At 34.9% G+C, this 16,851-nt stretch overlaps 1 protein-coding gene across 1 annotated transcript in view; it reads left to right on the plus strand.

Annotated features, from left to right (window-relative positions):
* Positions 1–14,979, plus strand: part of LOC146146340 (kelch-like protein 3) — a 44,764-nt gene extending 29,785 nt beyond the window's left edge. Inside the window, exons 3-6 of the mRNA XM_083390725.1 lie at positions 13,044–13,194; positions 13,881–14,098; positions 14,316–14,462; positions 14,866–14,979. Coding sequence (XP_083246851.1) covers positions 13,044–13,194; positions 13,881–14,098; positions 14,316–14,462; positions 14,866–14,979 — 630 coding nt within the window. The remainder of the gene's footprint in view (positions 1–13,043; positions 13,195–13,880; positions 14,099–14,315; positions 14,463–14,865) is intronic.
* Positions 14,980–16,851: the final 1,872 nt, after the last annotated feature.

The following is a 16,851-nucleotide window of genomic DNA, read 5'->3' on the forward strand; positions in this document are numbered from 1 at the left end:
AGTAAAACTGCATGTTAAATGCTACAGAATCCCCCTTCCAATGAACAAGTCAAACGTATAGGCATTAAAGCAAATTGTGCTGGTTAATATCACTATTGCTGGAATCCAGACTGATTTTTATTACTTCTTTTACGCAGATTTCTACAAGATTTTCCGACCTTAACCACCATTCAACTTCGGTACTTCCATGTCTGTTGGTTAACAAGCAAATTTCCTGCTTTTTTCCCCAGTAATATTGTACACGTATTTTACTTTTCGAACCCTGATATTGTACTTTAGTGATAAGTCTGTTCGTTAACGAGCAAATTTCCTGTTTTTTTCGCAGTGATATTGTTTGAACCCTGATATTATACTGTAATAATAAAGCTAATTTCCTGTTTTTTTTCACAGTAAAATTGCTGACTTATTTTACTTTTCTAATCCTAATATTGTACTGAAATAAGTGGTAAGTTTGTTAACGAGCAAATTTCCTGTTTTTTCCCAGTGAAACTGTACACGTATTTTAATTTTCGAATACTGATAAAGTAATATTGTACACGTATTTTACTTTCAACTGCATTTTACAACCTTAATGCAAAATTGCAGCGATAGCTTACAGCCCCTGCCTTCGACCCTAGGAATCTTTTATGGAGTTTACTTATGTGAAGAGCACCAGGCCATTTCCCCACAAACTAATTTTTTTGCCTAGTTTAACTATACGAAGATAAAAATAGGACGAATTTAAATTTTGTTTTTACTATGCGATTTAGATGCTAGGCAGTGTTCGTAAAATATTGGGTTTATTGCAGCTGTTTCCTTTACGTCAAGGTTGTGCGTTGAGCAGCTCCATTTAAAAACGCACAACGTTACAATTTGGTTTGTCATGTGCTATATATCATGTGGATTCAGCAAGCTTATATTATGCTGGTAACATGTGAAATAGTGATTAAATTGAGGGCGGGCAACTTCTCCAGTCCGCGGGCCTGAGATGCTAAAATGAAGAACTTGGTGGCCGGATTCCCGAATCCAACCTTAATCGTGTAGTTTTCACCTGTACAAGAAATAAATCGTATTTTTGTTGTTTATTATTGTTAAATTCGCGACCATCTTTGTCAACTTTATTTTTGTCGGCAAAATCCATGGAAAAATATTTTTTTAGATTCTAAATTTAATTTGTAAGGCCTAAACAAAGAATCTAAAAACACAAATAAAGCAAAAAACTACTAGCAGTCACTATTAACGTAGTAAGCAAGTAGTGGGGATTGCGGTAGACTGTGGCCCTGGGCCGCAATTACACGTAAGACCGGAAACTTTCTACGGGCCGCTCAAAAAAAACGCCGCGGCCGTATGTTGCCCGCCCCTGGAAGGTTATACAACAATGCTGACAACTCGTGAGTAGTGATTAAATTGGTCATTCGCGCCTTGCCTTTAGTGATCTATTTCAGACACAAAACTGTTTTTAGGTTAAACGTTCATATTTTATTTTTACACTGTTTTAAACATATGCAAAGTTTACTGGGAATTTACAGAGACAAACAGTTGAATTTTTAGACCCACGCAGATAAGTCGCATACGTAAACACGCCATTCCATTACTGCCGCCTTCACACAACCTGTGGAGTGTTACTCTAATTGTAGGGAAGCATTTCGGTACAGATTTTAGACACACAATATGACATGGTTTAAAACACATCACATGATTTGCAATTTCTATTTAGTGGCGCGCAGTGCAAACGTTTAGGCACAAGTAAATTTGTTATGACATTTCAAATAAAGTTTGCATTGTTTACGTTTCCTACGAAGATCTTACGCTGTATGCTGATTACCACATTTCGTAACAGTACTTTTTGGGTATATGCTGATTTAGCATTTATCTTTCATTATCGTGGGCTATAACATGAGGCTAGCAGTTTAACATGTTACAACGTAATGTTCAATAGTGATAAAGAGCCCACACCATGGTGGATAGCTTTATTTTGTTTAACCTGAAAAAAATTCAGGTAGACTTCGTAGATAATCGTGGTTATTGTTGTTTACCAATTAAACTGATAAGTACTATATTTAGCCTAACCTAGGCAACGCCGGGTATTTTTTCTAGTATATAATTTATTTTCTATACGAAGACGGAAAATTCCCAAAATTTATTAAAACTACCTTCACCAGTTTTCCGAGCAAAACAAAAAATAAAGGAAATAGGAGTCGGCGCTTTTCTCGTTAAACGTAAATAAAAATGAGCGAGAATTTCTTGTAAAAGAACGAACAATATAACGATGCGGAATTTTTGTTTGAGTTAGTGATATAGCGGTAAACAGGGATGGTTAATGATTCGTTTAGAAATGCTGAACAAAAAAGACTGGCTCAGATGTGCCTTCGCAAGGCACTTTATAACTCAAGTAATCTTAAAAAGAACAAAATGCAGCTATATATATGATAGAGGTTTAGGCGATCTCGCCATGCAATAAAAATGTCTTTATTCGTTTAAAACTGGTTAAACCAGGTTGGAACAGACCTAGCAAAGCGGCCCGCAAAGCAATTTAATTCAACCTTCGTGTTTTTTCCAGCTTGTCAAAACTAAAATATTAATAACTACCTTTACAAATGAATCACAATTCAAATTATGTGTATTTTAAATCCGCTTTTTAATCCGGCCCGCCAAAGCTTTTTAGCGTCACCCCTCGTTCACAATAATTACCTATCGCTGCCTTAGAAGTATAATTCCAGAAGCCTTCTCGGAAGCAGCCAGTGAACGAATAAATTAGTAATAAATGTGTTTTTGATACTGAAAATTGGTTATTCTGGTATTGTTCTGGCAATGTTTGGTCTTAGTTCGGCGTATTTCCGCCTAAGAGAAACAACGTCTGATCTATATATACCTTTGCAATCAATTATATGCTGTTGCTACCCTGCTAAATGGTCCCAAGCCACATAAAAAGTTTGCAAGAAGCGCAAAAAGACATACATTGACGTTATCCTGTTCGCAAACTCACATAGGCGTTAATTGTTATATAATTGCCATATTGCAAAGACGTTTAAGATTTGCACAAACGACAAAGAAGTATTAGTAGATACTGTGAAAAGGCGCACCTATATGAAATCCAAAATCATTAGCAGCAGGTTTCTGCTCGTCGATCACTGTTCCGCTGACGCGTATATAAATAATTAAACTCACCCGAGTTAGCATCAGACCTTACCTATTCATCACGATGCCAGTATAAGCGGAATATAAAAAAATGCTTCCTTTAAAAAATGTCTGATCCTGGTTTTACTCAGGTTTTCAAACTTTAAGTTTTATTGCTAGTTAAATACTTTTAAACAAATTTGATGTTGTAAAAGAGTTTATAGTTACATGGTTCTTGGCTATATGGTCACAAAGAAAAAGTTAAAACGCTACACGGCGCCTTGAGGCTGGCACGATTGTACTGTAATGATAACTGTACGTTCCTTAAATTAAAAAGCGCAAGCGTATTTGGCTTTAGGATTAAGACCAGTGGTGTGGTTCGCAATTTTTTTGGCTCGTGGCACACTAAAAACTAAAAACTCGTAAATATTTCGCGGCACACTTGACTGAACAACAATAGAGTAATTTTACAATCGCCCTTAACACACGACAAACTAAATCTAAATGTCTCAATATTATTTATTAGTAATGGATAGTGCTTACGTGTATGCCTATTGGTAATGCAAGTACTCTACAATCCGAAATTACAAAAAGTTTCTCAGCACACTTTGCAATCTCTCGAGGCACTGAATAAAACCATTGCCCCTGCGAAAATCTTGGTAAAAATCTTGCTAGTTCAGATTTTCGTGTATTTGTATCACGGGCTTGCATTTGCAAAGTGCTGCGGTTATAATGCAACGTACTTAGAAGTTGCATTTCATACAGTTGAAATAGCTAGAACGAAATTTGGTAAAAAAAATAATCCCACAAAAGTGAAACAGATTCGGCCAACGAGCACTTATTAGGCCATGTTAGATTCTCAATCAATTTAATTCAATTATAAAGAGGGTTCTTCCGACAATAATTTATTCTGTACCGACGTTTCGATAACCTATCCAGGTAATCTTCATCAGGGCATATAAACTTGTAACCTTGCAGAGGTATATATACAGTGAAGAAAAACGACGAAAAAACAAGGTGGCAAAACGAGGCGAAAGAGAAAAAAGAAAAAGAAAACAAGGCGCGAATAACGTGAAAACGTGAAAACCGGCTGCAGCCTTCTAATGGCCGCTACTGCGCAAAAATTGATAGGAAGGTGCAAGAAATGTATCTTGCTTAACGTTCGTGGTGTTAGAATGAGTGTGTATCGCCCAGGATTCCAAGAAGACACGGCGGTGGTAATCTCCTTCTCTAGTTACAATCGAAGCACCTCCAAAGTCGATGTCATGACGTTGCTTTGTCGCGTGACTGGACAAAGCAGATTTGGACGCATCATGTTGCCGGACATCTCGTTGATGTTCTTTCCTTCTCGTATTAAATGCTCGTCCCGTTTCCCCAATGTACACTGCGGAACATTCTGCACAGGGAATACAATAAACCACCCCCTTTGTGTCAAATATATCCACGGGGTCTTTGGGTCGGGAAATCATCCTGCCCAGGGTCTGATATGGTGTTACCGCCACTGTTAAACCAAAATCGCGTAACATGCGCTGGACGACCTCTGTTACATTTGGAATATACGGTAAAACTACTAATCCATCCGTTTGGCGTCGAGTCTCTGATTTACGACGAGATTATTTTAGTATCCACTTGGGGTACCCATTACGGCGTAGAGCTGCGCGTACGTACGATAACTCGTGGACCAGGTCCGTCGGATCGCTTGTGAGGCGTCTGGCTCGATTATCAAGGTATGCACGACCGCACGAGATGTGAAGTGCAAGACCCTGTCCGTGTTCGTCGGTTTACGGTACACCTGTGTTTTCACCTGCCCATTCGCCAAACGTCCCACCAATACGTCGAGAAACGGTATGCAACCGCTAACTGACAACGGATTACTTGTAGGCTTTATTCCTAAACCATTGCAAGTACATCGTTCACCATTATTCTATCAATAGAATCAATGCTGTTAAACTATAAATAAAAAAGGTATGTAAAAAATCATGTAAATATCCCGATAATGGATCTAAATTCAAAGATTAACTCTCACTCTCGAAAAAAATTGACCCCCAAAAAGTCAACTGCGATATAGGTGTCGTTGTTGAGGGAAAGGGGTACTGCTATCGGCTGCAACCAACATAAGATAAAATAAATGTTTTCCATTTTTACTTTTTAGGCTATGTTCGCGTAATCGCACACGCAAGTTTTATTGCAGTACTTAATTAGTTTATTTCGATGACTTCTATACAAATCCAGAACTACTTTTAAAAAACATGCTGCTGCTCTAGCGAGATACTGCCATACAGATCTAGTATTTTTAATACATGTGTTTTGACTAAGTGACACACGACCTCTAAATCCGAATGCATTTGCAAAATTTTTTTGATAGATGAGATATTTGAAAAAGATCGTCTTTTAATATTTTTTTATTAATTTTTAAAAACCTTAAACTAAGCAAAGAAAAGTATTGGCGGTAAATAATGGTGTATAATTACTTGTATATATATAAACATGTATATTGGTAACAATACAACGTTTACTTTCCACCAAACCACGATTTTCGGTTGTTGTTGTAAAATTGCAATAATAAAAACCAATGTAAAACAACCTGTATTATGACAACGTAAAGTCTAACATAGGGTTCCTATCCGGGAATGTTTCGACGGGAAATTCCCGGGATTTCCTGCAAATTAGCAATCACGACTCCCGGGAATTTTTTCTATAGTTCCGGTTATTCGGCAACATAGCAAAACTTAAAAAAATGGTCGATTTTGACTGATATTTGGAAAAAAATCTATAAACCTATTAAAGTCGTTGCCTGAGTTGCTTTATTCGCGCTTACCAGCGGAAAACTTAATTAAATTATACTACCGATAAAATGCGCTTTTCAACGCACCACGCACAAAAACCTGGTTTCCGTTAGCTGCTGTAAAGTTGTACGCTATTTGCTGGCATTTTAAAGTTAACTTTTATAACTGTTTGGGATTTAGGTGCGCATCTGTTGCTATCAGTTTGTTTGCTGTAAGTTGAGCCTTCTGTGTCTGAATCAGGCTGTACAAAAAAACAACACATTACCTAATCAGATTTAACATGATTCAACAACAGGAAGCAATTAGTGGTCGCAAAGAATCTAAATCACATACTGCACAAGGAAGTATACACTAAAAAATTTAAGGCATATATACTAAGGAGGACAAATAACAAAAAGCAAAAAATTTAATATAAAAAAAATGTTGGTTTCCAAATGAAAAAATGTTGGGGGTTCTGGGCTTCATGCCACTAAGGTTCGCTCAACGTGCTCGGTTTGTGCTTTCAACATATAATATAGGTTAACTAATTTCTAAAGAAATTATTTAAGACATTATTAAAGATTCAGCATGCCATTTCGCAGTGGAACAATTTTTGTATGCAGACTTTTGTTGTAAAAGTTAGAGGCCGTTGTTAGATTTGTTGTCGCCGGTCCAGGACATCTCAATAAACCTAACAATGTCAACTTCTGCAGTCGCCAACAAAACCTTATCAAACAGCGACTCAATTTTGAACTTCTGGGGTTAAGGAATACTACAATAACATTGTGAAAAGTCGGGCGCTAGCCCAGGGGTCGGGAACCTTTGTAGCTAAGGGAGTCATAAAATCCAATTATTCTTGGTTGTATTTCTGTGAGAGACAGATAACACTTTTTAACATCTAGGCCTAGTTATAGGTTGGAAAAATAGTAATTTGAAGAGGGACCTTTATTTAGTTCTCGTTTAGAAAACAGCACATCAGCACGAACAAATAAATTACGGAGCTCCGTCGGAAGAGCAGTAAAGGCCTTTTGGATATAAAGAGATTCCATCAAACGGGATAACAGACCCGAAAATACAGACAGAATTCGCGCAAAAAATTTACTACTGCTTGTGTTGAAAAGGAAAAATAAAGTTAGGAAAGCGGTCGTGGCCGTGTGCAGTTTTATTTAAATCATGCTGAGAAATGATTTCTTACATTTATCTGCAAGCAAGATTCGTTCATCAAAAGAGCCATATGGCGTCACAAAAAGAGCCATATATGGATCGCGAGCCATAGGTTCCCGGCCCTGCGCCAGCCTATAACAGTCGAAAATAAATCGTGCAAAAAATATATTTCTAGAAATGGCAAAAACTGGTGAGCATGTAGAATAGGTTTTCTTTCTATGTTGTGTCCACGGAAAACATTTGCGCGCAGCGGAAAAACGCATGTTCGCAAAACACTTATTTTTATGTGCCAATGCAGCACTCTGCCTTTTTTCTGGCTTGTTTGTGGCCTGGGGCAGTTTTTGGTTGGTTTAAATCCGTTTTTGTTTTTGAATTACTTTTTAAAATTTTTGATTCGCAAAATCTCTTTTTACTTCCATTTGAATTTCCAGCGGATTCCACTGAAGCCCATGCCTAATACAACATTCACTTAAAAATGCAGTCTTGTAAATTCTATATTGTTCACCAAAACACTTACCATAAAACTAAAAGCTTTCTCAGACGTAAATGAAATAAATCGACTCAGCAAAACCAGTTCAAGCATTTGGTTTTTCTGTTCTTAACTCAGGGGAAATCCCATGAAAAACTTTGCGACGCAAAACTTTTCATGCAAAATGTTGTTTTTAAAGACTAGAGCATAATCAATTCATCTGTTTAGAATAGTTACACCTGTGCAAACGAACACATTTTATGCTGAATTCCAAATAAAAATAGAAATCTAAGCAAAAACATTTCCTTGTTGTTATTGTTGGTCACGGATGGCTGGTTACAACCGCCACGGTTAAATGCATATGTACCGCCAATATAAACAACAAATGCAAAAAATGCACCGAAGCTAAAAGAATTTATTTATAAACCATAATTGCAATTTTTCTGCAACATTTTGTCAAAACTGGTAAAAGAGATGCGGTTAAGTTAGTTTTTTTCATAAACTTTCTATGCCTCTATTGTATTCCCCAGAACGAAACTGCAAAGAGGAACTAAACTTTCAAAATGGCCGCATCTTTGTTTGTGTTTCGTCACTGCAAAGTTAATGAGTGACTGACAATACTTTTGTTTCACCGAGCAAGAAAGCCAACAGTTTGTGTGATATGATGTTTGGGCGTTGGCCTAGAATCCTAACACATTTCGTCCAAGGGTTTATATTACTAACAATGTTCGGGTTTAGTATTCTTATTATTTATTCTTACATATTCATGCCTTCTTTGCAATTTCAAATTTGACAACTCGTTTCGTTAGTGTTAAAATAAATGTGGTTTTAGACCAGCCGATGTTTGTTCATTTTACATAGCGTTAAGTTGCTTGTAAGCTGTACCATACTTTTAACGTTAAATAAAATTTGATGAATAGAAAATCTTACAACAATTTATTGTATTGCAGCCAACACTAGCCCATAATTAAAGTACTACTAGTTTTCACACTTCAACATGGCGACAGCAGATGTCTTGACAACATTTCAAGAAGATTTCACAGAAAAGCCTGATATATTGGAACTGCTCAATCAGTAAGTCAGTTAGTTGTTCAAAAGATCAGTTTACCCAGCTTGCCTTTTTGCCAAACGTTAGTTTTTCAACTACAGTTCACAGCTTTTGCAATAAATTCTAGTGTAATCTTAAAGATTTGTGCTTACTAGTGCAAGTTTCAAAATGTATTACCGGGTTGAAAATAACTTAAAACAAACAACTCGTTTACTGATTTGAATATTTTTACCAAGTGTTTATAAATTTTAATAAATACAGAACGATATTTTAATTAGATTGCAGGTTTGCAATACCCGTTCAAAGACATTTAAGTTCAACTTCTATTATTGGATTTAATTTTCCAAGAAATAATATTCATTTAAATTTTCCCAGTTTAGCATTTTTGTTACAATTTAAAAAAAAAAACAAGTTTCAATTAACTAAAAAAATAGCAAACAATATTTGTTCTGTACAATTTTGCAGACATTGAAATGTATAACGACAATAAAAACATGATTCACCCCATATCATACTTCGTTGAATCCTTATTTCACACTTTGCCTTGGATTAGTTTTTTAGCTGTGGAAATGCACATGATAATGTAAAATCACTATCCCTGGCATTAAACATAGTGGCACATCACGTAGTAATTGATTTTGCCCTAAATACTGCAACACCTAAATATAGTAATCAGAAGAACCCCCACTGAACGGTAACATATTCAAGCACCGTAACTAGGATGTTCAAATTTAACTTTTTTTTTAATTTATGTTTCCTGCTTGCCTCACCATGATGTGTCACATAGAAATCAGTTTCATAATTTTTAGAACAATCGGACCACATTTAGGAAATCAGGATTTGCTTGGCCCAGATCCCTGGTTTATTTTTTTCCGCTTCTCAATCAGGAATGTGATTTCCTTAGGCATTCTCCCGATTCATGGTTCTCATATTGTGGCTACAACGAATTCATTTGTACGTAGCCTATAATCATTTGTACGTAGCCTTTAGTTATAGTTGTGAATGATGACGCAGAAAGAGGGGTAAAATTAAACACTGACTATGCTGCAATATTAACCGACAATCCTCAGCACTGTGCAAGCTTGCTGCAGGCTGTTAAAGATCACCGGCGAACATATCCAGAAAAAAAACTTGGCATGTTTCCTTGCTACATTTATTCAACTGTGGCATTGTTATACTTTTGTTATATTGCTTCTTTATCCACAGTTAATTAAAATACTTCGCTTTTCACAATAAGCCATTCGTTAAAATATATTTTATTGTATATATATGAATCTGATAAATTAAATGACAGCTCTAAAGCTGGGGTAGAGTAGGGCTTTAAGAACAGTTACATAAAATTTTTGAGTTACATAAAATAAAAAATAAATTAGTAATGCTTTATTGTCATTGTTTAACATAAAAATGAAAAGGTTTCTGCGTTTTTAAAGAAATACATACAGTATCGTGTTGTGGAAAGTCCCAGATTTTAGCAATTTTAGTAAACTTTGGGGTGTCTGCGGGACCCCTAAATGTGGTCCAATTGTTCTAAAAATGTATGAAACTGATTTTTATGTGACACATAATGGGAAATCAAGCAGGAAACTTAATTTTTCAAAAAAAAGTTAAATCTGAACATCCCTAACCGTAACTGTTGAACAAAAAGGCCAAGCAATTGCACCCACTTGCCATTTAAGCATATTATAGAAAGCACAGTAACCACCTCCTACTTAAACATGCATTACGACAACAACTCTGTCATTCTTGCCTGAAATAAAGAAAGGTTTAGGGTTCAAATATGTCGACCTTTGTTTTTTTGTTCCAGTATTCCACTTTGAGCAACCCCAATATTCACAGTCTAATATAACCCAGCTGAACATATTGGATCAAATGTTCAGTATTAGTTTTTTTTTAGTTTATGGTTTCTAAGCTGCATAACTTATCACTGTGACTGTTATGAAATAACCAGTAATGAATAAATCTATTTTGAACCTGATGTATATTCTAAATTTAATATCCAATCTATCCAAAAACTTCGGAAAACTTAACTTTTCAGCGATTTGACTTAATTTAAGTCAAATGTAAAAATAAACAGAACGGCTTATGTTCTGTGAAAAGCTATTCCATTGAATAAAAACATTTTCTGTCTAGAAGTCAACAACTGGCTTTCTTGGCTATTATAAGGGGCTCGCTAAAGTGCAAAAATGTAGAATCATTTCACTTGTTTGCTAGGTGCCTTAAATAAGAATTCCTATATATAAACTGTTGCTACCAGGCATAATGAAAAATAGCTCCTCTGGTAATTGTAAATGTTTCAGCAACCTATTCAAATCGCCTTCTTGAATTTCTATTTTAAGTGATCGCAAGTTTGAAAAGAAATTTTGTGATGCAACGCTCAAGGCGGAAACCAAATGTTTTCCAGTTCATAGAGTTGTGCTTGGCCTTACGTCAGAGTTCTTTTGTAAACTGTTTTTAACTCCGGTAAGTTATAACTAATAAGGAAGTAATATTCACATATTTTGAAGTATGTAAATAGTTTTCTGTTAAAGGTTTATTAATTCCTACCTTAAGAAGTTTGTTGTAAAAGCTATGTTTTCAGTTCTTGCACTTTCAAGATGGACCAATTTGATTCTTATTTGTTACCATAATTATAATTACTTCAACCAGCAAAATCAGATTTATTCTTGTGCTACCTGCTATGTTTTTTTCATATTTTACTTTTCTATTAATACATAAAAAAAATTATCATTGTTATTTTATATACTAAATCAGGGTGCTTGAAGATTGAAATATATTTTGTAAATATAGTTTGCGGGCCACATACACAAAGCCAGTGCTCTTTAACCTTTTTTGGTTTGGTGAACCCTTAGATTTGCTGTGACGAACTCGTGTACCCTGTTTCCTTAAAAGGTAAAAAGCGATATGAAACATCATTTGCATATTAATACAATCATGGTAATTAAACCGAGTGGAGCTGCCAAAGTTTTACACATTGTCGGTGAGGGTCGATTATGGCGACAGGCTGCTTGCGAGTACTGTTGCACATCATAAAACAGCATTCAAACTTTACACAAAAAAACTAAATACAAGAGAAAGTTAGTTCACAACGATTACAGTACCATTGTCTCATAGAAACCGGTAACTACTGGCAAATGTAACATTAATGGCTCACTAAAAGTTTGTGATACACCTTTGGATAACTTTTCGTACTGGTGCACTCTGTCCATATTTTTGTGCACCCTAGGGTGTACCGTGCACATCGGTTGAAGAGCAATGCACCTACAGGCATGCATTATATAGATTTTTTTTGATCGCCAATAAATATTTAAAGTTGACTTCACTAAATTTTGTCAAAAGGCAACGTTATAATACGCATAAGCCCAGGAAACCTGCTGCTATGCTTTTGCGCTTTTCTGCAAATGAAATCGAGTTAATGACACAGGAATTTGTGCACGAATAGGCTGAAAAAATCACGTTTTTTTGCAAATTTTAATTGTAAGGTCATTATAAAGGGTTTTATCGTCAAAATTACAATGACGTTATCGATTTGGACAAAAATGTATTAACCACATTATATTAGCTGAAATTTTTGGAAAGAGTCAGGTCACTAACTTTTAGTCACACAGTAAACTAGAAAAAAAGCTCCAGAATGGTAATATTATATTTTATCGCTATTTAGTTGAAAGTAGCAATATTATTTTCAATTTTATTGTTCATATTCAAAGACCAAAAACATTTGGACTAGGTTTTTCGGTACAATACGGTACAGTTAATCTAAAGTGTGCACAGGGGTCGACACCAAGCCATGCCTTCTCGCAAATTATATTTTTTACCAACTTAAATAAGGTTACTTCAAATTTTTCTTGCTCTTCACGCCAAATTATTTTTTTTAGTTTTTTGTTTTGCTTGTTTTGTAGACATTTCAAGCTTGAAGTCTCTGTGTATATGTTCAATATTACAATTTTTTCTAACATAAATAAAAGTTTTATAATCCAGAACCCCAGAAATGCATATATCTCCTACATCTTTCTTATAGCAACAGACTGGGTCAGGTGACTCAGATTCCTTTATCAGTTGCGCGAATCCATAATGTTTTGGCAATATGGCCGTTGCATTGTGTGTAACTTATATTTTTTGTGCTTCGTGTGAACTTTCTACTCGATTTTTGTTATGCAAGGCACTGGACAATTACATAAAGTCGACTAAGGTTAAAAACCGCTGTTCTAAAACATAACAAAAAGCAGCATGGCTGTCTTGCCAAACCCCTAAATCCGAATTTGATGAGTGATCGAAAACTGGTTTGTTCAATAGTCTAACTCGAAAAATGTAATCTGAAAGAAACAATTAAAACATGTTTGCTTAATCACTTATATTTATTTAATTAAACCCCTGAACGCTACGCATTACAATAATAATGCTCTGCAGGCCACGAACATTGATATCGCTGGCCACCAGTGTACTAAATGATAACGTTAGCCAGATAATATGAATTCACATTATGTGATCATATGTTACTGTTCAGATGAAAGAACAATTTGCTGCCGAGATCAACATTAAAATGACAGATGAACAACTGGAGAGACTTTTGAATTGCATTTACACTAATGATGTGCAGATTACAAATGAGAATGCATTGGAATTGCATGAGGATGCTGACTACACACAGATTGAATGTAGACCTATTTTGTATATATATGTATACACAACAAAATAAGATCTAAAATAGTCTAGATAAGACCAAGGGTATGGGATGATTGGGGGCCACATATCTGGCATTGGCCGTTTGCTGTCGACATTTGGGCGCCGCTATTTTGTCTTGGATTTTTCGCCCATGTTTTGGCTTAGGCGGGTAGTTGGAGGTGTTAGGAATTGGGTTAGGGTTGAAAATATTTGGGAGGTTAGTGATAGTTATGGGTGGGGTTTGGGGTTAGATAAAATGTGGTATAGGCCTTATTTAGGCCATTTAGGCGTGATTCCGATTTTGTCATTATTACGACTATTTGGTATTAGTCCTATTTACGCCCTATTCCTAACTGTCTTTTATTCCGAAGTTGATGTTGTTCCAATTTTGGTCTCAAAACTGGACAACCTTCAAAGATTTGCAACTATAAAGCTTTTTTTTCAGCAATTTTAAGCAAATACCGTTACAACTCAAAAATTTTGCGCTAGCTTTGCTCGCAAGGTGCGCCGCCAAATTTTCATATATCTTTAGGTGCGCCCCCTAGTAAAAAAGGTTAAGAAACACTGGTACAACTTGTAACAATAGTCTCTGTTTTTAAGTTTCATACCAATATTCAATTTATGGTTATTTATTTATTTACAATTTTCCAATACTATTTCTATTATTTGTTGCTTATAGTTCTTAAATCCAACTGTGCCAAGTACATCTTGCAAATGGTGGGTGTCGATAATTGCTTGGAAATCCTGGCTCATGCTCAGCGATACCACCTCACCGAAATAGAGGAAAGAGCAAAACAAGTGATACATAACAACTTTGAAGCTGTTGTGCAACAAGACGACTTTAAACAACTGAATTTTGACTCTATGTCTGCAATAATCAATCATGAAAATACCAAGGTAACTTTAGTATGACATTTTTTTTTAATTTATGCTGGAAATAGTAAAAATGGGATTTAAAAACGGGTATTGCTGACTTAGGATTGTTGTGCATTTTAACATCAGCTTGTCTATATATTCTAAATGCCAGTTTGTGTTTAACAGATATGTATACTTAAACAACCTTGCACAAGCATTTTTAATTTTTTCACAGTTGTGTTTTTTTCTTATCATTTAGAAACAAGGAGAGTTTGTTTTCACTGGAATTATTCAATGGGTTCACTTCAAACTTTCCAGTCGTAGGGAACATTTTGTGAACCTTTTCTCTAAACTTGACCTTTCAACTCTTTCTGGTGAATTCTTGCAGACCACTGTTATTGACGAGGTTGGTTTAGTTATTCCAATTGCCTTAACTCATTAGGTTTGCATAAAATTACTGCTGCAGTAACTTTAAAAAATCAATTTGTTTTCTACATTTTTAAATTTCAATTTGTTTATAAATATACAACACAGTAGTTTTTTGTGTCTTTTATGTTGTGTATTTCTTTTACCTTGCTAAACTAATGGTAAAATAAAAACAAATTGGCATTTTTTTCTCTAAACAAATTTCACATTCGATCATGTTTTATTAATCGGGTTCTGACTACTAATTCACCAGTACTAAGTTTTTGCCTATAATCAAATTAATTCATTGATTTTGTCATATAAATTAGCGTACATCTTTAAAGCTGAATTATTTTAGTATAAATAATTGTTAACTTGCAACTATGTTGTTATTTGCTTTTAAGTTTCTTGTCCGTGAGAATTTTGCTTGTTGTCGTTCTGTGATGGATGCGATGAGAAATTTTCTTCTAAAACCCAAACTTCAAGGTCGCCAATCCAAAGCTCAAGGTTACTATTAGTTTATCAGCAGTTATTTTAAGTGTATATCAAAATATATTTAAGTGTATATCTGATGCCTAACAATATATGTTTAGCATATACCAGTATTTGCACATATGTTTTTTTTATAGCTCTAGGTTTGTTAATCTGATTCATTAATTTTGTTTTTTTTTAGTCGCTCTTAAAGAAGGTAAATGTGAAAGCTACTCGAATAATTAATTAATTGTGAAACAAAATATTGACACAATTTTAGCGGTAATGCATTTGAAATGTAGTCATTTAAAGAAATATATCTAAAATTGTCCATGTTTGAATATATAGAATTGAAAAGGTAATTTGTTGCTTATATTGACTTCATAAAGTAAACATAATTAATTCTATATTTTTCTAATCTAAAGAAATATATTTAAAATTCTATAAATATTGATTTTGTTTATTCTCTAATTTAGATGTGCACTGCTACCCATCTCTCTCTGTCTCTTAATTTGTGCTTTTTTTTCAATTTATAATTTGAATTGTGTTACTCTCAAGCAGAATCAACAAAAATTCTGATGGTTGGAGGTTTTAATTCAAAGAAACAATGTGTTCTAATTGATGTAGTGACTAAGCAAAAAGAAGTATTGCCGGTAAATAATGGTGTATAATTACTGTGTATATATAAACATGTATATTATTAAAAATACAAAGTTCACTTTCCACTAAAACACCAAACAACCAAAGTGAACTAAGCAGTATAAAACTATTTTTAAAAACTTCACTTAATTGATTTATTAAATTTTGACCGAAACAAAACGATTTGCAGATAACAAAACTTAATGGGAATTTGTTAAACAAGTTGCACATATTGTGTACATATGATTAGCCGTAAAATTCTATGCCACTTTTTCCCTATCGCGTTTTTTGCTCGGCTTACGCTGACAGCACAAACAAATGTTGAGTATTTTTCAACCGCTTCTATTTTAGGTGTCATTTATAGCATAAGGGCGCCAGCAAACAGCATATCGAGATGTAGCAATATTTGGGTGTTGTTGTAAAATTGCGTTAAACAAAGCCCCTGTAAAGCAACCTGTATCATGACAACATAAAGTCGTATACCTTCCAGACTTCTCACGAGGCTTATTTAATTTATAGTAGCTTTATAATGTTGCAGGTAACGAAAGTTTGTGAGAATTAAAAAAAAAATCAAATGTGTTGGGTTAAGCATCTACAACACGAAAAAATCTATAACATCAATCTCAGTACTAAGCTTTTGGTCGCCGCTAGTAGTTTGTTATCCAAAAACATTTAAGCCTGTTTTAACAAAGTTTGTGTTATTCGGCTTATTGAGTGCTTTCGTTATAGCCCTTGAAATTTGATATACATGATATTTCCTGATTGTGTGTTTGTTTTAATGCGCGTCTGTGGCGTTTCACCCAGCTTATGTTCGTATATTTCCAGCAACCGATCTTGCCAGTTTGTGGCGCGACTGCTGTGAAGTTTATGAACAAGGTTTTCATCTTTGGAGGAGATGGTGAAAGCATAAAAAGTTGCCAAATGTTCGACCTCACCGAACAAACTTGGACAGTTTTGGCCGATATGCCAGAAGGTCGATGTGATGCCGCTTGTGCTGTTTTAAATGGTGAGAAACAAATTATTTATTTAAAAGAATAAGTGAACCTGTGTTGAACATACGCACGTTCGCTTCGGCATTGAAAATTGACGGAAACGTTACAGACTGGTTTCACTATTTAGTCGACTCGTGGCTGTCCGCAATACGTCCGTATTAAAATGCACACTCCAAGTTTTGTAAATTATAAAAATCGTTTCGCCGCAGACATTTTACTAGTACAACCTGTTGCGTAAACGAGCTTAATATGAACATTGTTTTCCCCAAGATTTAAATAGCATTTCTA

The sequence above is a fragment of the Ascidiella aspersa genome, chromosome 5, assembly GCF_963924565.1.
Source record: "Ascidiella aspersa chromosome 5, kaAscAspe10.2, whole genome shotgun sequence".
NCBI classification, from domain to species: Eukaryota; Metazoa; Chordata; class Ascidiacea; order Phlebobranchia; family Ascidiidae; genus Ascidiella; species Ascidiella aspersa.